The 25,285-nt window shown below is 41.9% G+C and overlaps 1 protein-coding gene across 2 annotated transcripts in view; it reads left to right on the top strand.

The window, feature by feature from the left end:
* The window catches only part of TMEM245 (transmembrane protein 245), a 130,604-nt gene extending 106,454 nt beyond the window's left edge, over positions 1–24,150 (top strand). For both annotated transcript variants that reach the window (XM_061588990.1, XM_061588991.1), the window contains 4 exons: positions 12,581–12,681; positions 13,807–13,981; positions 14,763–14,957; positions 18,848–24,150. In XM_061588990.1, coding sequence (XP_061444974.1) covers positions 12,581–12,681; positions 13,807–13,981; positions 14,763–14,957; positions 18,848–18,893 — 517 coding nt within the window. In that variant the 3' untranslated portion in view covers positions 18,894–24,150. The remainder of the gene's footprint in view (positions 1–12,580; positions 12,682–13,806; positions 13,982–14,762; positions 14,958–18,847) is intronic.
* The last annotated feature ends 1,135 nt before the right edge of the window (positions 24,151–25,285 follow it).

Below are 25,285 nucleotides of genomic sequence, written 5' to 3'. Positions count from 1 at the left end.
ATAGGACGGCGGGGGGATATTTGGTGGCCCCCGCCCTAAAAATTTATCAAAGATCTTACCACAGATCATTTATGGGGCGGCAATTTGGGGATGGTCAAGTTATATACTCTCCTCGTTAGAAGTTATTCAGAATAACTTCTTTAGATGCCTTTTACATCTTCCCCCCGGTACACCCGCAGCATTTTTGAGAGCCGAAACTGGCTCACTCCCGGTTTTGGCTCGAATACATATATTCTTATTATGATACTGGGCAACTTTGGCACACTCGCCTTCAAGAAGCCTGGCAAGGAGCTGCCTTGAAGTGGTATTAACAGACTCCTATTGGATCCAAAAATTCCAGATGGTCTATTCACATTACCATATACTGACATATTCAATTTCTACCCTATATAAGTATAATTTCCAATATCATATAGCGAGACATAGTGAGTGGATAGACAGAATGGCAATCTCAAATTCCAAATTTTCTAGGTGGTATCGCCTTTTCAAGCATGATCATAAAAGGGCAAATTACCTAACATGTCAATTCCCACGACAGTTACGATATGCCTTAACAGCACTAAGATTCCAAACCATGCCCAACGCCATGTTAACTGGCCGTTACCAAAATTCTGTCTATGAACAGCGTCTTTGTATTTGCCGAACTGGAAAAGTGGAGGACCTCCCTCATTATCTTTTTGAATGCCCAATATATAGTCACCCTAGATCTAAGTTTCTTGATATTTTAATTAATCGCTCAGGTTCTGGTTTGGATGACCAGATTATTGCTTTCCTTTTAGCAGATAACGATTACTGGATCTCATACCATATGGCACTTTATGCCACTGCGGCACAAAAATTGAGGGTTAAATACATAAATACATATTTATTGTAGGAGTATAGGTATTTTAGTCATTGTCTGCCAACAATTTTCTGACAGACTTTATATTTAAATTTTATGGTTATAACCTTTGTAATAAATAAAAATTTTAAAAAAGAAAAATTCCTCATCTGTACACTATAATAGATTTTTTTAACATATTAACAATATGATTTTGTATGTATGTATGTTGCGATGGGCTAAGGCCGGCAATAAAGATGATGATGATCCTTTATTATCACATTTAGCCAAGAAGTATTCTTCCTCTTTCAGCAACGGTTTATCAGTCGCCTTTATGGACCTTAAACGACCTTTGATTCTGTTCCTAGAACAAAACTTTGGTCCAAATTATATCATTCCACCATAGATAAGAGTTTGCTCTTTCTTATCAGTTGCCTATATCATCATACCTCTGTCCGCATTCGTTGTGGCGCTGACGGAAGTCTGACTAATCCCATTCTGGCCTCTAGAGGGGTGCGTCAGGGTTGTATCCTGGCTCCAACACTTTTTAACCTCTTTCTTCATGATTTGAGTAATTGTTGTTTGATAATTTTCACCCTCCCAAATTAGCTGGAATTCTATGTCCCTTGCTACTATATGCCAACGATGCCGTTTTAATGTCTTTATCGAATATCGGCTTACAACGGCTTCTACGTGCTTTCATGAGCTACTGCTCCGAAAATTCTTTAACTATCAATTTTCTTAAATCTAAGATCATGGTATTTTCTCGCCGGACCTCTATACACCCTTGGATTATCAAGGGCCATTCTATTGATCAAGTCAGGCAGTTTAAATATCTGGGAATAATATTTCAGGCAACACTTTCTTGGACTGCTCATATTTCCTCTGCGGTTCAAATTGCCTTGAACACCTCCAAGGCTATACTCCATTTTTTTTTTACCACGGATGGGCAGTACATCCCTGCTGCGATTCAAGTTTTTAAATATAAAATCTTTTCTCAACTTTTATACGGAGTTCCAATCTGGGCTCCGGGCTTTAACCCCAAGGTGGAATCAGTTTTATCTCGCTTTCTGAGATCTATTTTTGGTATGCCCTGCTGTGCATCTGTTGTTGCTCTCCGTCTTGAGGCTGGGCTCCACTCCACTGAATGCACGGCATGGCTTATGGCCTTTAGGTATTGGATTAAAGTAATTTATGCTGATCCCTCGAAGGGTTATTTACATCTTCTATGGAAAGACCCTTTTACCAGTTCTTGGTCAAAGAACTTTCAGAATAAATTAAAGATGCTTGGCCTTTCAATAGACTTTCTATCTGTTATGGATCCATCCTTAGCCAAGCACACCATAGAACAACGTATCAAAGATATTGATCTCCAATACTCAAGCTCGAGGGCCAACACCACTTGCTTTCCTTTGTTGTTAGGCTTGAATTTCGCTTTTCCTAACCATGCTGCCTATTTGGCAAGCTTAACTACCTCCACTTATCGTCTGGGATTCTCTAGAGCAAGATTTAATTGTTTTCCCTCTGCTATCCTTGAAGGTTGCTTTCAAGGTATTCCATTGGCAAAGTGCCTTTGTCCTTGTACTTTTACTGAGATTGAATCCCTTGCCCACACTTTGCTCCGTTGTAACTTGTATGACGCAGAACAATCTAGACTTATCTTTCCTATTATTAACTGCTTCCCCGGTAGGTCTTCCAACTGGTATTTGCATTACCTCATGTCAGATGTTGATAAGATATCGACACAATCTGTTGCCAAATTTTTTAATCTAGTGCAGAGGCTAAGAAAATCTTCCCCTTTTTAAAGTGTATATGTGTACTAATGATTTTTAATGTTTTTATAGTTGCTGTATTGCTGGTGAACTTTTATATTTCTTGGGTCTTTGACCGCAATAAACCAATACAAATTTAAACAGTATAAAACACATGCTAAAATGCCTGGGAGAAGAGGAAAGTCTTGACCTGGTGCCGAAAAGCTAACAGTGTTGGCACCAGGCGCACCTCGTCAAAGAAATCATTCAATAATTGGGGGGCCACCACTGAGAAGGCCTTCTCCCTTGTTGCCATCCTCCGAGCTTCCCTTGGAGTAGGCACCCGGAGGAGGGCCTTTGATCTTGAACGTAGTGTACGGGTGGGTTCGTATCGGGAGAGGCGTTCCATCAGGTATTGTGGTCCCAAGCCGTGTAAGGCTTTATAGGTCAAAACCAGCACCTTGAATCGAACTCGGAAACATACAGGCAGCCAGTGCAAGCGGGCCAGAATCGGTTTTATATGTTTGGACCGTCTGGTCCCTGTTACTAATCTGGCCGCTGCATTTTGCACAAGCTGCAGTTTCCGAACCGTCTTCAAAGGCAGCCCCACATAGAGTGCATTGCAGTAATCTAATTTTGAGGTTACCAGAGCATGGACAACTGAAGCCAGGTTATCCCTGTCCAGATAGGGACGTAGTTGGGCCACCAACCAAAGTTGGTAATTTAATTTAATTTAATTTAACTTATTGGATTTCTTAGTCGCCCATCTGGCTGGCCATCCAGTCACTCTGGGTGACGTACAAAATAACACAAAATGACACACCAATACAATAACATTAAAATCTAAAAGTGATAATGATAAAATCTAACCCACCCCAAAGGCCTGCCTGAGGAGCCAGGTCTTTGCAGCCCGGCAGAAACTCATTGTAGAGGGGGCCTGGCGGAGATCATTTGGAAGGGAGTTCCATAGGGTGGGGGCCACAATTGAAAAAGCCCCCTCTCTAGTCCTCACCAGTCTAGCTGGTTTGACTGGTGGGATAGAGAGAAGGTCTTTTGAGGCCGATCTTGTTGGGCGGCATAGCTGATGATGCTGGAGGTTCTCTTTCAGATAGACTGGGCCAAAACCGTGTAGGGATTTCAAGGTCAAAACGAACACCTTGAATTTGGCCCGGCAAGCAGCTGGTAGCCAGTGCAACTCTCTGAGCACTGGAGTTATATGATCTCGCCAGTGGCTGCCTTTAATCAGGCGCGCTGCTGCGTTCTGAACCAGTTGCAGCTTCCGGACCGTTTTCAAGGGTAGCCCCACGTAGAGCGCATTACAGTAGTCTAGGCGAGAGGAGACCAGGGCATGTACCACCAATGGGAGCAGATGATTGGGAAGGTAGGGGCGTAGCCTCCGTATCAGATGGAGTTGATACAGTGCTGCCCGGCTCACAGCCGAAACCTGAGTTTCCATGGACAGTTGGGGGTCAAGAATGACCCCCAGGCTGCGGACCTGGTCTTTTAGGGGCAGTTGTACCCCATTGAGCACCAGGTCCAAATCCCCTAACCTTCCCTTGTCTCCCACAAACAGTACCTCGGTTTTGTCAGGGTTCAGTTTCAGCTTATTCCTTCCCATCCAAGCACTCACCGACTCCAGGCACTTGGACATGGTTTCTATAGCCAACCTCGGTGAAGATTTAAATGAGAGATAGAGCTGTGTGTCATCCGCATATTGGTGACACTGCAGCCCAAATCTGATGATAGCCCTCAGCGGCTTTATATAGATGTTAAATAGCATCAGGGAGAGGATGGAGCCCTGCGGCACCCCACAAGGGAGAGGCCAAGGATCTGAAACCTCATCCCCCAATGCCACTCTCTGGTACCTATCAGAGAGGAAGGAACGGAACCACTGCAGAACAGTGCTCCCTATGCCTTACCCCTCCAATCAGTACAAAAGGATACTGTGGTCAACGGTGTCAAAAGCCGCTGAGAGATCCAGGAGGACGAGGAAGGTGCCTTCACCCCTATCCAACACTCTCCTCATATCATCCACCAAGGCGACCAAGGCTGTTTCAGTCCCATGTCCAGACCTGAAGCTCGACTGAAATGGATCCAGATAATCCGCTTCCTCCAAGTGCGCTTGCAACTGCTTCACCGACACCCGCTCAAACGCCTTGCCCAAGAATGGTAAATTTGAGCTTGGGCGAAAGTTGTTTAAATCTTGGGGATCCAAGGAGGGCTTCTTTAAAATTGGTTTTATTACTGCCTCCTCGAGAGCTGATGGCATCACGCCCTCTTCCAAGGACGCATTTACCACCGCCTTGATCCCCTCGCCCAGTCTATTTTTGCAGTTCATGATGAACCACGATGGGCAGGGATCGAGTAAGGAGGTGGTTGACCTTAAGGTTGCAAGCACCTTGTCCACTTCCATCAGAAGGAAGAAGCTGGAACCGATCCCACATCACCGGAAAACCAGTGGCCGACTCTGGCTCACTCACTGTATCCACAGCGTGCAGAATCGTACTCTTCAGACGATCCATTTTATCTGCAAAGTGCTTTGCAAACTCATCACAGGAGGTTTTAGAATGTCCCATCGGTTCTGAAGCAACTGGACCGACTGGGCTTCAGATCACTTGGAACTGCGTCCTGGGACAGCACTCTGCGGACGCAATAGAGGCAGCATAGAAATCCATCTTTGCTGCCCTTATCGCCACATGGTAGGCCACTGCAGCCGCTCTAACCCATGTCCTATCGTCCTCGGAGCGAGATTTCCGCCACCGGCATTCTAGCCGTCTCATCTCCCGCCTCAAAATTTGCAGCCATGGAGTATACCACGGTGCTGTTTGAGTCCTATTCATGGGGAGAGGGCGTTTCAGAGCCACCCGATCTAATGCCCTGGTGATCGCCTCATTCCACTCCTTCACCAGGGGGTCGACTGAGTGCCCATCTGCAGGCTCCATAAAATCCCCAAGCACATTCAGGAATCCATCTGGATCCATCAACCGCCTGGGGCGGACCATCCTAATGGGTTCTTTGCCCGCATGGAGGGTGTGTGGCATCGAAAGGTCTACTGTCACCAAATAGTGATCTGACCATGACAAGGGGGTAAGAGATGTAGCCCCCATTTTCAGATCATTCCCCTCCTCTTCCGAGGCAAATACAAGGTCAAGTGCATGACCAGCTACATGGGTGGGCCCCATGGAAATAAGGCGCAGTTCCCCAGAAGCCATGGTTTCCATGAAATCCCGAGGTGCCCCTGGGAGGGCGGCCCTAGCATGTACATTGAAATCCCCTAGCACCAGCAAATTCGGGGATTGCGCCCGCACATCCGAGACCACCTCCAGCACCTCGGCCAGGGAGTCCGTCGTGCAGCGGGGTGGACGGTACACGAGCAGAATCCCTAAGCTGCCTTTTGGGCCCAACCTCCAGTACATGCAATCCCCAGCCTTGATCTCATGGAGAGGAGGTCTGGTGAGAACCAAGGACCCCCGATAGATGATCACCACTCCCACTCCCCGTCTCCCGACCCTCGGTTGCTGCGCATATAGGAACCCAGCTGGACACATGGCCTCAAGGATGGGAGCTGCAGCCTTATCCAGCCAGGTTTCCGTAATACATACCAGATCTGCGCCCTCATCCAATATCATATTATGGATGAGAGATGTTTTTGGGCAATGGACCTGGCATTGCACAGCAACAACCAAAGGTCAGAGCATGGAGTCCCGCATCCCCCAGCTATCTTCCGGTGTTGGGCAGGCCCGGAACAAGGGACAGATATTACGTATCTCTCCCTAGTTCCTCTTACCTGATGTGGCCTGCTGCTAGCACCCCACCAGCATCTGCCGTTCAGCCTCATTATATCTTGGCCTCTCCTCCCCCCTCCATCACTCCCCCCTGATATCCACATGCCCCTAACACTAGAGGCCGCAACTCAGGCAGGCCACCCACCCTTAAAACCGCCCCAAATCTGCCCTTAAAACCACCCAAAATACTCTAAAATGAATCATGGATCAAACTCTCCAGTTTCCAATGTCTCTCCACCCCTTGTCCCTAAAGGCAGCAACCAACCGCCTTCATCAGGGTCCAAAAGCCCTCTACCAGTCCTCTAGTTGTTACAGCCGAGGACAACAGCACTTGCTAATAGGAGCTAGGATTGGACGAAGGTAAAATTATCAACAGAAGTCTCATAAGAGGATAGTGTAGTTGTTTAACAGCGACTCTCCTGTAATGATGTTCCTGAAGGGGGAATTCTCTTCACGACTGATGTATTAGGATAACATAATCCTTGTCCAACTCCTGGATCTTTCTGACCTAGCTCCCCACTAGGATTATCATTGTTCTTGGAAATGTTCTTATAGCTGGCAAAACACTGCTCATGAAGAATGTACTGAGACAACTTATGACACAGTCACTGAACGGTTAAACCAGCAGACGAATCAGCACTTGATGGCAAACTCACTGAAGTACAACCAGAGACTTGGGTACGAGTCTGCAAAGAGTAAAACTCTCACTAAGATTCATAGATGGAGTTAATCAACAAGCAACAGCAGCAATAATCTCAGGTAGAGCCGTCTCTCCTGTCAATGCTGTTCTTAATCGACACTTAGCAGATGCAGGCCTCCTCCGAGGGCAGCAGCCGAGTAATTGCTCCAGCTGTCAAGGCCAACTACTCCCGGGAAGAGATCCAACAAAACTATACTCCCCAGTAACACGTTCCGTAACAGAAGATAATATATTATAACGTGTCCGTCTTCTTTCCTGGTTGATAACAGCGTCTGTAAGGAGGGCATCATCTGGAATCCCAACACCTCCCGAAACTCAAGCTCAAGACTCCCAACGCTGACTCCTCGCCAGGTGAAAACTAACACTCCAGAATTAACTGGTTGAATGCTCCCAGAGCAACTTTTATGTAGGAGTGCAGTTGTCTATCAATAAGGTAGAAGGCACTCCATGCCACCGAGGCTACCTGAGCCTCAAGTGACAGAGATGATTCTAGGGGAACCCCCAAGCTACGAATCTGCTCTTTCAGGGGGAGTGCAACCCCATCCAGGACAGGTTGGACATCCACCATCTGGTCAGAAGAACCACCCACTAGCAGCATCTCAGTCTTGTCTGGATTGAGCCTCAGTTTATTAGCCCTCATCCAGTCCATTGTCGCAGCCAGGCACCAGTTCATCACATTGACAGCCTCACCTGAAGATGGAAAGGAGAAGTAGAGCTGCGTGTCATCAGCGTACTGATGGCAACGCACTCCAAAGCTCCGGATGACCGCACCCAATGGTTTCATGTAGATGTTGAACAGGAGGGGGGACAGAACTGACCCCTGTGGAACCCCATACTGGAGAGTCTAGGGTGCCGAGCAATGTTCCCCAAGCACCACCTTCTGGAGGCGACCTGCCAAGTAGGAGCGGAACCACTGCCATGCAGTCCCTCCCACTCCCAACTCAGCCAGTCTCCCCAGAAGGATACCATGGTCGATGGTATCGAAAGCTGCTGAGAGATCAAGGAGAATCAGCAGAGTCACACTCCCCCTGTCTTTCTCCCGACAAAGGTCATCATACAGGGCGACCAAGGCTGTTTCTGTGCCAAAACCAGGCCTGAAACCCGACTGAAATGGATCCAGATAATCGGTCTCATCCAAGAGTGTCTGGATCAATTCAATATGATTCAGAGGAGAAGGAGGGGGTGGGGGTGGGTGCTGAGTAGCCCTGAAGAAGCTGCCCCCACAATCTATGAGCAGGTGTAGGAACTTATGCCTTTCCTTTCCACATTATTCCTACCTCTAGTACCAAAGTTTCTGTTAAAGATGTAATGTCCAGGAATGCATCTACTTTGTTAACTGAGGTATTACAGTACCGGTTTCTTTGGTACTAGTGATCATATTAGGCAAAAGTGAATGGTAATATCTGCAGTTAATATTTGAATGCTGTTTGCTTATTATTTCATGTGTAATAGTTTATTGTTCACCAGTTTCTTAAGCTCATCTTCTTCATATTTTCATTATGATTATCAGCTCATCTGAAAGGGGAAGGAGTGGGTTCATTTGCAGGCATCTCTAGTTAATCTCAGATTGATGGGCTGGGAAAGACTTGCAGTATTGCTCCCAGTCAGATTAGACAGTACTAGGCAGTGGACCAACAATCTGCTTCTGTACAAGATATGCTTTTGCAGACAAAATGGTTTGTTGCCATTTACATTTTCCAGAAGCCAGATTTTGCTGATGTTGGGAAATTAGTAGGTCTTGTGCTGCTTATGTGAAAATGCAGGCTACAGTGTAAAGATTTGATAAATACAGGAAGGGCAAATAATTGAATTTGGGTTTCTCAGGCATTGTTCCAAAAGCTGCATTTTGAGTTCCTGTGCATGTTGCATTTTTAACTACAGTGAGGTAAAGTATGTAGGGTCATTCTTAACATTTTTACGCTGTTTGTTCTATTTGAAGCCCAAGCTGCAAATTGTTTGTTCCATTTGAAGCCCAAGCAAGTTGGAACTTTCCATGTGTGTTAGAAAAATACATCACCTGAAGCCACTGTGTATTTACAGATATTTGTTCATATTTGGGCAAATTAAAAATTTTAATGGTACATTTTGTGGCCAGATGGGGGAGAGAAGGCTTCTGATTCCTAGAACTCCATGGTTTTAGTAATGTGTCTTTCTGCGACACACAGAGGAAATACTTTTCATGCATGTTGATATGAAGTGGGGAAGTGTGCATGATTATAACATGGGCATGTCTGCACAAGAGACTCTGCATGGCCCTCAGGAAATGAAAAGGTTGCCTACACTGGTCAGTTCGACTCATTCATTCTGTGGGCTTGTGGGATATGAGATTATTGCATACTTGGCACCAGAAGATGTATTGAATGCATCTGTTGTGTAAATAAGAGTATGTTTAGGCTCTTGATATAGGCACGATAGAATCCTTACCAGTCAAGAAGAATAATGAAGGCAATGTCTTGAGTTGGAGGACCCAAAAGAAACCAAATTTGTATCCAGATATATTTGCCATTTAATACTTGCTCTCTCTCTTTCTCTTGTATAAGAGAACGTGTGTACTGAAATGAAATGCTAGTGCAGTATTTTGAGAGTTTAGAATGAATTGCCTGAGCAATTGCCTGAGAATTGCCATTATAGCTTAAGACTAAAATTAAAACCCTTAGTTGTGATGGTTCAGATCACAACCACTCATCTTTGTCACTACTTTATTCTGTAACAATGGAGCAGCTTGATAGTGTTATCCTTAAAACTAACTTGGCAGTACCTAACCTATCTTATTTTCTACACAACTAAAGGAGAGATAGTTGAATTCATGTATTTCTGAGTTGCATGCACACCTTTTGCCTGAACCATTGTCTTCCCCCTAAGTGGCATGCTGTTCTCTTCCTGAATGCACCAGACCCTTCTTCCCTGAAGCTCCCATTCTGCTTGCTCTGGTGGGGATATTGCACATTACTAAGTTGCATGTTGTCACGGCCTCAGTGCAATTTAGTGTGTGCGATATTTTCACATGAGTGCATGCACAAGGGTATGGCTGTGGCTTAAAGTTACTGCAGGTTATGTTTCTTTATAGGGATGCATTAGTTCTGGAAGAGCCTACACCTGTATCAGGATTTTGGTTTGAAACATGTTAGCCAGTAGTCAGATTTACATGGGTGTTTTCTGACCAAGCAAGTTTTATTACCTGCTTCATTTTCTTCATCCACTCTAACAGCCATAAATAATTATGCTCAGTGGGCAGAGTTGCCTCCTCATATATATATTTTTTAAAGAAAAGTTTGCAAAACTATCTTGTTCTCAGCCACTCCTTATTTTGCTAAGCCAAAGTGCTAAAGTAGGTTTGATGCAAACTGAACTTAATCTTGATTACAGAAATCATAATTGCATCAGGTCACTGCAGTCAGTAAATAAAAAATGAAACATGATGATGGAAATCATTTGGTGATGCAATCTCCAGAGAAATTTGTCTTCCAGCATATTAAAGTTTAAAACACATAATATGCTAAGGAAAACTAATATGAAAGCTTGACTGCAGTGTCAACATCATTTTAATTGGACAGGTTAAATAATGTGGGTAATCTGCATTCAATGTGATGTTCTTTCAGTGCCCAGAGAGTTGTGTAATTAACAAAAGTAGGACTTAAAGCATTCTTGCATTGGTTCAAGTTATACTGTGTCTTATGCATACCCATATAAATCTGTTAAACCAAAGATTGAAAGATAATAGTTCAAAATAAAAGCTTATGAGATTTTTTGGTTCCCTTGCTAGCTTTCTGAAATCATAATAAAGTATCATTTTCCCTAGCACTAACAATTTGCCTAAATTTAGTCTCTCACAGATTTTAAAATCAATTTTTTAAAAAACCTTTCCTGAAATAATGTTATCAAACATAGCTTTTCAAATTGCACTGCTAAAGATGCTAAAAATCAAACTCAAAAGAGATGGTAAACCTCTTTCTAAGTTGCATCGCTTCAGACTGAAGTTGGTGGCTCATGTGATTTGAATGCACTTGAAGGCACATATTCCATGCACATAGAAAACTAGCATTTAAGGGAGATGGGTTTCTAGTCTCTCTTTTTGAAATGATGCATCATAATAATATGGAGAAATATCACTGTACTTTAAGTACACACGAATATTTTAATAATCAGAGAACTGATGGGTTGGACATGTTTAAAATGTAATTTTAAACACTAGCGTTGCAAGCAATGCTGTCAAGGTTTTCTTTGTTACAGTTTAGCAATACCTTCTATCAAGTTAATTAACATTTTTTAATGTTTGTGTTTCTATAGCACATCACTTGAGTAGCTTCAAACTTTTTACTCACCGTGGCTGCATCTTTTGCAGAAATGGAGAACCACACTATCTTGGCTTAGGGATGAAATATTTTTAATTACATTTGAAAATTCTCTGAATGTTAATGTGATGTATAGAAATAATATATTTGAGGTAGGAAAACGTCATTCTGGACAAGAGTGCTTGCTGGGAAAGGCTGTAGGTACTAAAAGGTAAGTTTAGGAAAGGGATATAGGGGCCAGGAGGGTTTTGTCTGGAGTATTCAGTCACAGATGCTTTCCCCAGCATTTGGATTCAACTTCCTTGTGCAAATAGAGCTGCAAATTAGAAATCCTAGATTCACTTTTCCTCTCAACCATCTTCAGTAATAAATCTCTGGTAATACCTTTTAAAACATACAGTGTTTACACACTTAATAATAATTCTTTATTGTTTCATTAAACAATCTATGTACCTCTTTAAAAAAAGTCTCTAAGCATTTCTATATAGCGTTTGTGCAGTGGTTTTTAAAGTGTTCAAAGTGTTCACATACATTATCTTGTAATCCTTACAACAACCCCATGAACTAGGTCCATATTATAACAGTTTTGCAGGGGGCTGAGGAAGAGTGGTTTGCCAGAGGACGTCTAGTGGCTCCATGGCGTTTGTACCTCAGTCTCTCATTAGCCACCACACAAACTATCTTGTGACATAGAAAGTGTATTTGCTGTATCAGAAGGCTGTAAAATATCTGATTGTGAAAGGCTTAGATTCACAATTGCTAGGACTCTGCAGGAATATTTACATAGAAAGTTGGATATTCAGCAAGGTAAAAGATATATAATCTTAGCATTAGAGAGGGAAGTTCACAATTAAGTGCTGCTATATTTATTGTTTATTGTTATTCCATGGTTAGCCACTTTTAAATGTTTTTGGGATGAAAATAATAAAAACAACACAAAATAAATAGATATTGAATGAGAAAGTATAGAGCATCCTGAACTATGGCAGAAAATAACACTGAATTTTAGACTTCATTTAATGTGCCATTGTACCCATACCACCAGTTCTCTAGTGTATTATCAGCATCAAGTCCTTGAGTCCAGAGGGCAAGTAGAATTATCTTCTGCACTAGAAGAATTTGTAGCAAATACCTTTGATCTTTACAGAACTGATGTGTTTGTTTTAGCACTTTTTCAATACGTATGTACTGCTCAATCGATATGTTTTATATGGATTTCTCTCATCCTCTAGAGGTGTATTTGATGCATCCCTCAAAATGGCTGGGTTCTATGGGCTGTACACCTGGCTGACTCATACCATTTTTGGAATTAACATTGTCTTCATACCTTCAGGTGAGAACGAAAAATAACATTGTTTTTTTGTTTGCAATAGTGAAAAGCGCTATATTCACTTCTGGTCATTTCCTCAAGATCTTAATAAAACTTTATTGATGTATGTTTTATTGATGTTTGGAGCAAAGATACATGTACACACTGATTTTTGAATAAGGCTCAATTTTTCAGGAATATTAGCTGTCTTTCTCATTCCTTTAATTATCGTTTCCTGCCTTCAGTATGATGGATCTTCTTTATGAAGTTGAGAACTGTACTAACTGAATAGCAGGTGTAACTTTAAAAATAAATAAAAGATAATGGGTTAGATCCAGACTAATTCCTCTTGATTTCAATGAGAACTAAGTTCAACTAACTTAACCTGGATCCAACTGAATGCTGCACTTGCACAGTAATGCTTGTGCAACGGGAATTCCTCACTGCCGCCTCCCCTGTGCCTATGAAAAGCCTCTCTTTTGGATTGGAGGATCCTTGGATGTTGGGCTTCTGGGTAAGCAGGGAATTACAGGAAAATTAGGTAAAGGCAACTTGCAGAAGTAGAACTCCTGCTTGCACACACTTCTTCCACCTGATAGTCCTTCCCTCTTCAGCTGTGACCCCCTCCTCCAAACTGACCCCTCATTCATTGACCCCCTGGGTCATTAGAGTTGAAATAATCCTTCTGTTGTAGCCAGAGGAAGGTTTTGATGGAACCTAATTGTGTCATGAGGTGGGGTGTTTTTGGTGTTGGTGGGGGTCACAACTGGAAATGAGTTAATTCTCCCCTCGCTAGCAGTAAGTCTCTTCAACCAAATTGCTCCTGCACCACAGTTAGGTTTGAAAAAAATCTTCCATTGACTACAGCAGAAGGCTTCTTTCAAACCTAATTTCGGTGGGGGGAGGGGGCATCCCTGTGGGTACTATGGGTATTATAAACCCATGGCTGAAGGTGTGATTAGAAACTTTTACATTTCAATAAAACTTATAAATGCTTAAGTTGATCATTTATGCTCCATCCAAATAGTGCTATGGATGTAAATGCAACTATGTGCTATGAAGAGATGTAAGCTTTTTGGAACCTGTTTCTAGTGAAATAATTGTATTTCTAAATTATTGTTCTTAACTGTAGACTTTCTCTACCCTTAGCACTGGCTGCAATTCTTGGAGTTGTTCCATTTCTGGGAACATACTGGGCAGCCATACCTGCAGTTCTAGACCTCTGGCTTGTACAAGGAGAAGGATGTAAAGCTGTGCTTCTCTTGGTTTGCCATCTGTTGCCAACGTATTTTGTAGACACAGCCATCTATTCGGATATATCTGGGTAAATATTTCAAAATAGCTTGTTTACAATTTTGGAAAAATTCCTACTGAAATGCTAATACCTGAAAACCCATTTAAAACTAACTGGAGTATATTTATCAATTACAGCAAGATACTAGACTAGTTTAGATGAGGTTGTATGGGTGTAGAGCCTAAAGATGTAATGAAAGAGTGAAATTTCCCACATGTTACTTAACAGTTGCATAAGACCTGCACACAGGCCCTATGCACACAATGTGTTTAGTGTGTGGATGTCTGGTGGTCCCAGATATGGAAGAGGAGTAACTTGTGTTCAGGTAGGTGTACAATTCTGTTCTCCCACCACTCATATGTTCCACATACTTAGAGCCTTATCCAAACTGGCCTGTTGTCAAGCTTATACAAAATGATTTTAAAATTAGATATGAAAGTTATGACTAACTAATTCTAATTTTTAACATATGAAGTGTGCCAAGAACAAGCATGTTGGGAAAAAACCCTTAATAGATATTCCTGAAAAAGTTCGCTTGGAAATAAATGCTAAACTTTGGTCCCAGGCTATGGTCTGAAGGCACATGAGGCCAGCACCCTGCTGAAGCTAAGCAGGATCAGGTCTGGTCAGTGGGAGACCACCTGGGAACCATATGTCAGCCGCCTTGGGTTTCTATCATGAAAATAAAGTCGGGGTATAAATGTAAGAAATAATAATAATAAATTTTGTTCTCTAAACTGTTAGCAGGAAGGCTAGTGCTCGTGATTAACATGTGATTGTAGTAATTTAAGTAGAAACGTTGTGATTGCAGAGGAGGCCATCCTTACCTGACAGGCCTTGCAGTAGCTGGTGGAGCATATTATCTAGGACTGGAAGGAGCCATTATAGGACCCATACTCCTTTGTGTACTTGTGGTTGCCTCTAATATCTACAGTGCTATGCTTGTGAGCCCAACAAATGCATTGCCCACACCATCACAAATGCCTTGGCCTTTGCAGATATACCGGTAAGCTTCTACAGTAATTGTCATAAATTAGTGCCTTCTTTTTTCAACTAGATACCTCTTAATAAGGTTTTTTATCAGTAGTTTCCCCATTACATTGTATCCTTTTTTACCTATTTAATCTTTGAATTCACAGTCCTCTATCAAGAAAGGGCAAGAGGAGGAAAAGAAAGAGTTGTGTGTCAACTGAGTAAGCAGTCACGAGAGATTAGATCACAAATTGTGGGGCAGCCCCTTGGGAGCCACAAGACACCTGGAGGCAGTTCTGGGGGATGGGGGAGCATCTTTCAGCCGGCAGGGCTAGAGGCACTTTATTCCCAGCAGCAGCAGGAGGTGCAGCCACAGAAACTGCTAAGAGGCATGGAACACATGGGAGGTTCTGACAGCAGCAGCTCCTCTGCCTCATTCCTTGAATGGCTGGTTGTAGAAGAGAGAATGAAATGCCCTGATATTTTACTTCCTATGTCAGTGTTCTATTGGTATCATAATCTTGATGTGCCCATCTGTGTGCAAAGTTTCTATATCTTCCTGATGCTTACTGTAGGATGAGTTTAGAAGGGGGGTAAGTTCCTAAAGTTTGAAAAGCAATGGTTTTACAACATGAGTGTGTTTTAAGAGTGTTGGACTAAGGCCAGGGAGACTTGGGTTCAAATTCCCACTTGTCCGTTAAATTCACTGGGTGATGTTTGGCCATTAATATGTCTCAGCTTAATCTACCTCACAGGATTGTTGTGAGGATAAAATGGAGGCAAAATATAAATGTATGGTGAGATTCAACATTATGCCAGCAGACATAATAGGGCTTCCTCTTCCTCTGTTTCCCCTTGCATCACTACATCTACTTCAGAAGGTCACCTACCCTCCTTAGCAGATTTTGGGCTGCGAGGGTCCTGTTTGAATAAGTGGAAGTGTGTTGTATGAGTGGGATGCCAGAACTGGATATCACTCATAGTAAATACCAGTGACCTAAGGATAATGAAACAGGCTAGATAATAACTAGAGTGCTAGCGGCGAAAAACATGCTGTGAAGCCAACTGAGCATGAGTGAAACAAAATAAGTGTGCCTACCATGTGATTGTGATGGTGGCAAAGAAGGTCCACTTCTCTGCCTTCATCACATCCTCAAGTAGCCTTTCAGTGAAGCTTTTTATGTATTGTCTAGTCTATTAACATCTGCTCCAGGGAACGCAGTTTTAGACCCTTTGGAAGCCCACTGTGAATTGTTTGCAAGGCACTTTGAGGGTAAAGTCAGTCACCATAGCAATCTTGATGCCACATTCACATTCACTGCAGTTTCTAGTGAGGTTTCCAGTGAAATGTATGCTGCAATTTCTTGGGATCAGTTTCAGTTTATGCGGCCTGATGTGGGCAAGGTCCTTGCGACAATACAACCAACAGTGTGTTTCCCTGACCCTTACCCCTTTTGGATTATTAAAAGCTTGCTGAGGGAGTATGACCAAGTGGATCCAGGATGTGGTCAATGCATTCTTGTGGGAGGGAGTGGTCCCAGCCATCCTGAAAGAGGCAGTGACCCAACCGATCCTGGAAAAGTCCACCCTGGGCGCATTGGTTTGTGACACCTGCCACCCAGTCACAAATGCCCCTTTTTTAGGGAAGGAGATTGAGAGGGTTGTGGTGCAACAATTGCAAGTACTCTTGGATGAAACAGATTATTTTGACCCATTTCAATCTGGGTTCAGCCTGCTTGTGGGACTGAATTGGCCTTGATTGCCCTGGTGAATAATCTTTATCGGGAAAAGGACAGAGGAAGTGCAGCCCTGTTATTCCTAACAGGAGGGCTCCTACTGGGAGGAAAGGCAGGATAAAAATCTAATAAGTAAATAATAAAATATTTGATATCTCAGCGGCTTTTGATACCATTGACCATGGTATCCTCCTGAACCAGCTCTATGAGATGGGTATCAGAGGCACTATTTTACAGTGGTTCCAATCTTCATGGTCTGCTTCAGAGAACAGCACTGAGTGATTATCTTTCAGCTCCCTACCGGTTGTATTGTGGGGTGCCATAGGGTACCATCTCTCCCCAATACTGTGTAACATCTATATGAAGCCATTGGGAGTGGTCATTAGAAGATTTAGGATGAGGTGTTGTTAGAATGCTGACGATACCCAGCTTTATTTCTCTGTAACATCTGAATCAGGAGAGGCCACACAAGCCTGGACTAGGTAGTGGGCTAGGTGAGGGCCAACAAACTGACTCTGGATACTGGCAAGATGGAGGTGCTATGGGTAAGTGGTTCCATTGTTCAGATAATTGGTCAATTGCTTGGTTTTGATGTGGTTGTACTCCCCCTGAAAGAGCAGGTTTGTAGTCTGGGGTGCTCCTGGATCCATCTATATCACTAGAGGCCCAGTGGCTAGGTTGGCCCTTTCACCAACTTTGGCTCATAAGACAGCTACTGCCGTTTCTGGACCAGAATGGCTTAACCTCTGTCCATGCGCTGGTAACCTCCAGGCTGGTTTATTGCAATCCACTCTTATGTGGGGCTGCCCTTGAAGTTGATCTGGAAGCTGCAGTTGGTACAAAATGTGGCAGCTCCACTGCTCACTGGGGCATGATATCACCAACAGGTTTCCCCTGAAAGAATTGCACTGGTTGCACTGGTTGGTTAGCTACTGGGCTATGCTCAAGGTGCTGGTTTTGGTATATAAAGCCGTATACAGCCTGGGACTAGGATTCCTGAGCAATCATCTTACCCCTTATATACCCAGCCAATCACTATGCTTTGCAGGTGAGGGCCTCCTGCAGATACTATCTTACCAGGAGGTCTATTCCACACAATATAGGAATCAGGCCTTTAGTGTTGTGGCACCTACCCTGTGGAATTCCCTCCCCTTAAATATTAGACAGACTCCATCTCTGTCGTCTTTTCAGTGCCTGCTGAAGACCTTCCTCTTTCAACAAGCCTTTTAAGTAAAGACCTCTATCCCAGTCTGCATTTGTACTGGAATTGTTTTTAAGATTCTTTTGTTGCTGCTTGTTTGGTGCCCTGGGCTCCTTTGGGAGAAAGGGTGGGATATAAATTTTATAATTAATATAATATAAGCATTTTTAAGGTTTTGTTTTGTTTTGTTTTGTTTTGTTTTGCAATAATGCAAAAATGGTCACACTTAACATGTGCAAAAGAAATCTTGGGGGGACTGGGGTAGCAAAGTAAAATATTAAAATCAGGAAGAGATCTAGACATATGTAAAGTTTTGTGTTTTTTTAAATCCCAGTTGTGTCATGGTCTTCATTTGAGAATCATTGGTCACAGGAAGGACTTCTGATCAGTTTAACCTTTGGAACCCTCCTCATATATTTTTCATTTCTTTGTATCTTTTTGTGGAAGTTGAATATTAGTTTTTCCAACAAAACAATCCAACTCAGGCGATGCCAGGTGGCAGCACAAAGTTCTGCTGTTTCCAGTTGCTGTTCAGGAGCCTCTGGGTTGGCTGAACGTTGGCTCAGCTAGGAGCTGCATGCAGGGACCAGAAACTAAAAGCCTGCTCCCTCAAATACCCCTACCAGGGAGTAAGCTCTCTCCCTTGACTTCTATTATATATATTTTCTTAGACCGATCTTTTGCTTCAATTGAGACCTGCAAGAGCGCTCCAAACATGAGTTGGATGTAGCTTAAGTCCCCTCACTTTGGCCCCACCTGACACACCCCTCTTTTGGGACTTACGCCCCTTCACTTACTCCGGCCTCAGCTGAGCCAGGCTGAGGGACTTACACACGTGTTGTCCAGCTGCTCAGCTGGAGGTCTGCCACATCCAACTTCCCTCAGTCCGGCGTACATGCAAGTTGGATTGCACCCTAAGTATCAATATATCACCCTTGTATTTTTCTGAAGGTTTTGGTATCTCATGGTGACTTTTTTTCTTTATAGGCCCTCTAGAGAAAGTCCTGAGGAACAGAAAGTTGCCACAGAATGACACACAGAATATTTCATCTATTCTTTAGGAAGAACTCCTGTGAGCAGCACTGAGCTCAGGAGAGCAGTGACCTTTTGATCCCTTCTCCAGCTGTGCCTCCTGGCAGCTTTCCTGATGCAGCATTCCCTTTTGAGCATACCTGCGGACACATGTTGCCTTAGGTCATTATGTACATTGCCTTTGCAAGCATCTGCTACCTGTTTTTTGCCTCTTACAGAGATCTAGGACTTGGGTACCTGGTTTGCCAAATAATTTCCCTTAAAGTCTTGAACCAAATTTTGTTCACTTGAGTCTGGATTGTAGCCTGTTATAATTTCCAATTTGATATTTATACTTTTGGTTATCTACATTACTAGATTTTATAAGTTAAAATCCTACAGCTTTTACTCTTAGAATATTCACTTTTGTAAGGATGTATAGATGTTAAGCCATTAAAATCTAGCAGCTGCTACACGTTAAGTATAATTTTGTGCTGCTTTGTAAAAGATGTCTTGTTGCAACTCTGTGGTCACCGTTTTAATCAACTTAGTAAGACAGTAATACTGATCTTGTCAGGATGCTATATTACTAATGACTATGTAACAGACATGTAGATTTATTTTCTGTAAGACTTGGGGAGGATGCTTATTTATAACAGCTTTGTAACTTACCTTTTTCAGCTAACTCAGTTAAATAACTCTGTTGGTATATTTGAAAAACCTTAATCAGTGCACTGAAGTCAAAACAGGCAATGTACGCAAAATAATTTGTGCAAATTTACTAAGGTGCTTAAATATTTTCAAGGTAATGTAGCATTGGATTAATATATCTAGCTCTTACTAGTGGTGAAGAATAGGATGTTTACATTGTATTTTTAAAAGTATTAACAGAGTAATCAGGGTGGAAAGAGAAATCTGTTCTATAGATTCTCTGGGTATGTCGCTTAGGAATGTGACTGTCAGCATCAAGTTAAAAAAAACCTTTGTAGGCTAAAGTGTATAGCACAGGAATTTTCCATGCTGGCTAAAGGTTCTTGACTTGAAATATTGATTTGTTAGCACACCAAAGAAAATGTTGGCAGATTTTGTGGTTTAAAAGTCAAGAGGTGACAAGCTAAGGACACTCAAAAATACTTGTCTAATGAATGGATTAAGGCAAAGCACTTTTAATGGTTATACTTGTGTAAAGCAAAGTAAAATCATAATATCCAAGGGTCTACTTTCAGTTTTATTGTATACCTACTGCATGCATTTCACTCCTATATAGCTTCCAGTCTGTTAAATGTGTCAACATTAGACTACTCAGAAACCAAAGGATTTGATCCTATTCACATTAGAGGTTATAAACAAGTTTGTTATGGCATTGTGTATCTTATGGACTGTTTTAGGACCAGTGGGTTGTTTTATTATTATTATTGTTGTTGTTGTTGTTGTTGTTTATTAGGTATATAAAATAAATATTATATTGTGAGTTAAAGCCAGTCATTGCAGTTCAGTGCTGCATGCAGAAGAAATCCCATAAGATATAAAGAAGTCCTGTTCTGTCCCTCAGTGCCACGCCCAACTCACACAGATGGGTACATGCTCCCACGATCCTGAAGGCTGTTGCGGGGAATGGGAAGCCTAAACACACCAACCATATCCCCATCTCATCTGCCTTCCCCTGCTTAATCAGGGAACTTAGAACTCTCATTCCTTACCTGAGTGGGGGTGGCTATCTGGCTGGAGCTGTGGAGACACAGCACAGGTACCCATTAGCTGTAATGACCTTGTGTGGTTCTGTATATGTGCATACAGAGGGTGAAGGAGGCAGCAGGATTCTTCCACCCTGTGACTATGCCTCTGCACTGCACTCATTGTGGACTGGATCAAAACTTAAATGTACAGAACTTAAAATGAAATAATGTATAAATACCTATGTAGAGGTCTCAAAAGATGAGTTTGGAAAATGGAATCCAGATATTGGAAGAAATGTATATTTTAATGTTCACATTTTACAAGTTGTAAGCAACTATCAAATGCCTGTTTTGAGGCCCCTTTTGAACACTGGAATTTGTATTAATTTCTTGGCTTAGCAAGTTGAATCCTGTAGATTAGAAGGTTCTGAGATCAGCTCTTGCATACATTGAAATAAATGAGCACAATAGATTGTTTCAGCATCCTGGCCAGAGAGTTCTATTTCATTCTATTTGTGAAATTAAACAGTTGACAATATCTATATTTAATTTAACATCAGCAGTTATAAAAGATTAATGAAAATATGACTATGTTCAAACAGCAGTGGAAATGTTGGAATGGTATGTCAGTGTATGTCTTAGTTTCTGAGCAATTATCTGGTTTGCTTTTGGGTAGGGTTGCACCTTAAATAGATTACTTATGAAAACTTCAGGTGACAGATACTGTCTTAGAAGAGGCATTCCCCTTTCATACAGGAGGAAAGACCTCTTCTACAATGATATCTGCTGTGACACATACATACATTAAAAATAAAGGGTTTTCCTTAATACTGGTTTTTATTTATATGCAAGATTGACATAACATTTTAGTATGAACCAGTATGGTGGTGTGTGTGTGTGTTTATGAATGTAATCTATTTTAAGCCATTTTAATACTGTATTATATTGTTGTGACCCACCCTGGGATCTTTTGGTGAAGGCAGGTGGTGGTGATGATGATTATAGGTAATAACAACAGAAAAGATGGTGATGATGTAAAGGAGGTGTTCCTAATACTTTGTTGAGAAATTAGAGGCCCATCCATGTATTACTAGAGTAGAGCAGTATGTGTGGCTTGTGTGGATAAGAACATCTTCCATCAGCAGTGCATCCTTTTATTTATTTTATTGTTAATTGCTTTTCTCACCGAAGTTATCCAAAGCAACTTATATTAAAACCAGTTAAAAACAAACATAATCAATAAAACCTAAAGACCCATCTGTGCATTAAAAACCAGTTAAAAACAAACACAATAAATAAATTTAAAAAAATCAAATACAAATGAAGGACAGGTCTACCAGTCCCACCCCAGTATAAGAGGACAGGAATAGCTGAGTCCCCACACATTAAGGGACAAAAGCTGGATAAAGAGGAAGGTCTTTGACTGGCACCTAAAAATAGATCATGATGGCACCAGGCATGTCTCCCTGGGGAGAGCATCCCACAAGTGGGGAGCTACCACAGAAAAGGCCAGCTCTTGTGTTGCCACCCTCTGAACTTGAAGTGACATTGGAACCAGACATGCAGAAGCAGCTGCCATGCCACTCTTGTAACATGAATTGGCCTTGGGTACACCGTACCTTCAGTTGGCTTTCTTGACTGGAGCACATTCATTGGCAAGATGGGCCTAATTACTTCCCTTAGGAAGTATTTAGCCACAGTTGTATTGTGTGTGTGCTTGTTTTTTTAGGGTAGACCTGTATTAAAAGAGTCTTTCCTCCAAACTTCAGGATTGCCCGTCTGAATGTTCTTTTTTCCTTCTGCCTTTTAAATGCATATTGTTCAGTGTAACTTTCTGAACCTCTTCTATAGATATAGTAATATTGTTACATGGTGATCAGTATACTGGAGAAAGAAAAGTTAGCATTTCCAGTAACTAGAAAACTATCACAGAGGCAACAAAGGTATTTGGGGATTCCATATCTGTATTGTAAATCTGTACATACTCTGTGTATATAACTGTATGTTATATCTTCAGATTCCTTTAAACGGACCATCTTTATTATGTCTCAGTGAAATTTTGAGTGCCGTTTTGTGACCCTGGTTGAGGAAAGGAGCATTTTCTGACGAAAGTAGAAAAAATAATAGACACAACATTTGGCTAACTTGCAATGTAATCCCATGCATATCTGCCCCTAAGTAAGCCTGTTGAGTGCAATGAAGCTTACTCCCAGGTAAGTGTGTTTGGGATTGCAGCCTAAATGAACTGCTCTTATAGAATAGTGGCATAAAACCACATTTTTTCCAAACAAAGTATTTTGGAATATACCCTTCATATTGTAGTATAAGGTGCTGGATAATGTAAGATGCTGGATCATTTCACCATCTTTGCTTTGCTACCAATTCATCCTCTTCTGTGGTACTATCCAATACACCATGATACATTAATGGAATTTATTTGCCACTGAGAAAGTCAGGTTGTCATGTTTGCAAATGTTCTAACAATCCTGAATTTTAGTTAGGAGATAAATTATTACAGCATTGACATCTTCAGTCAGTGAAAAACACCAGGTTATGTCATGTGACTGGCAGATCAACAAGTGTCAACTTACCAGTACCTCTTTTTACAGTGAAACTTTAAAAAAATCTTCATTTGGCACAAGGTCAAAAGCAATCAGTTCTTTTAAAATTATCTTAGTGTCTTACAACTTAAATGTAATTTTAAAGCCAGAATGTGAGCAAATTTACAACCTCATGCTTTGGGGCATTATTGTATTCAGGCTTGAATGCAAGTTAATTTTCATTTAGTATTAGTAATATTTATACTTGTGATCTTTACAGTACCTTTCCACACATACAGCCATTATTATATGCTGGACTTCATATGATCAGGATATTGATGTATTCTCCCACATGTAGTTTTCTGGTAGAAAGAAGTAGTATCACTCTTTCCTAGATTCTTACTGAGGGATGATTCACACAAGGTACTGTACTATTTTCCTGTTGGTAAACTGTGTGTACACTGTAACATACACTATGTTCTAACAATCCTGAATTTTAGTTAGGAGATAAATTATTACAGCATTGACATCTTCAGTCAGTGAAAAACACCAGGTTATGTCATGTGACTGGCAGATCAACAAGTGTCAACTATGCTCACGTGTCTCTTCTAGCAAAGTGTGTGTGAATGTAGTAGGAAACCACAAAGTTCATGCAACATTTATACATGGTCAAATGCACATGTGTATACAGTAAAAAGATAAACATTTTTCATCAATTACGGTGTACCCCAGTTTCTTAAACTCAAAGTATATTTTTTCCAGTTGGTTTATTAAAGACACAGATGTATTCAATCTTCAAAATGTGGGAAGATTTGTAGAAAAACTACTTGGTAGTATGCTAAAAACAATGGTCCTTGGTTTCAGTTCTGGCAGAATGAAATTGAGCTGCTTTTGGGGAGAAATGGTGGAGGTTGGTTGCTAGAATGCCAAATACACTGGACTGCATAATTAAAAATATGCATGACTTTCACTACTGAGAACTTTTAATTTCTTGGAGACTGTTGTAGAGCATTTATGATAAGCTTTTATCACAGCATATTTAATTTTCACACCCTTACAAATTCTTGCTGTTTTTTCCAAATAAAATTCTACAATGAATGTTTGAAACTATTGATAAGTTTGATGTATTCTTGAAAATTTAAATAATTTGGGTCTGACATTCCATCTGCTGAAATGCAGCTTTCTACATAGGTAAACTGTCTCTCAGGCTGTAAAAGGTTCTTCACTCTTCCTTTAAATGTTTAAGTAAATAAGATATTGGCATTTCATTTGGAAACTTTGGGAATGTTTGCCAGAAACATTTTTTCTCTCCCACAACTCCCAGTGGGCATTGCAGAACCTTCAGGGTAGCCCCTCCCACTGGAGCAATAAGCAGGGTCCAATCATGCAGATCGTCTCTCAGGAGAGACGCTACACTGTTGTTTCAGGCCAGTGGCAATGAAGTAGGGTTTCTGGTGAGCTCTGTAGAGCTTCCTCTTATTTTTTTAAAAAGGACTCCCCCCCCCAATGCTTCTCCTACATGGAATGTCAAAGCTTGGAAAGCCCATCTTCAGTGCCCCTCCTGAGGGAGCTCACCATTGGCTTGGACCTCACTGCAGTGAAAGCCTGAAGTAGCAGCCATCCCACCTATGGTCAGATCATCTGCCATCAAATGCAGCAAGGAAACCAGGGGCAGGCCTTCACATTCATCCTACCGTGGTCAGGTTGGAACACCCGTTTCCAGATATGCAGTATCCCTAAACAGCAGAGTTACCCCCACTACTGAACAACATGTGCTCTGGTGTAGCTGCTTCCAACTACTTTGCTTTGGGCGTGACAGAGTGGAGGAAGAGCAGCAGAGATGGAAGCTGTACTACACTTGCAGCTCCAACTATTGAACAGAAAGAGTAGAAGCAGCATAGCTATCTAGGGAGGGCCTCAATGCTCAGAACTTGCTAAGAGGAGAATATCAATGGCTGCTAGCCATGCTGGCTATGTTTTGCTTCAGTTGGAGACGGTACACCTCTGAAGACCAGTTGCTAAGAATCATCAGTGGGAAGAGTGCTATTACACTCATATCATGCAGGCTTTGCATAGGCATCTGATTGGCCACAGTGAGAACAGGATTCTGCACTAGAGGAGCCTTTGGTCTGATCCAGCAGGGCTTTTCTTTAGTTCCTATGTTCTAAGGCATTTTGGTGCCAACAAGAGGCATGGTA

Source organism: Rhineura floridana, chromosome 11, assembly GCF_030035675.1.
Source record: "Rhineura floridana isolate rRhiFlo1 chromosome 11, rRhiFlo1.hap2, whole genome shotgun sequence".
Classification (NCBI taxonomy): Eukaryota; Metazoa; Chordata; class Lepidosauria; order Squamata; family Rhineuridae; genus Rhineura; species Rhineura floridana.
The sequence above is the reverse complement of the archived record's forward strand: the minus strand, read 5'-3'. Positions and strand labels throughout refer to the sequence as shown.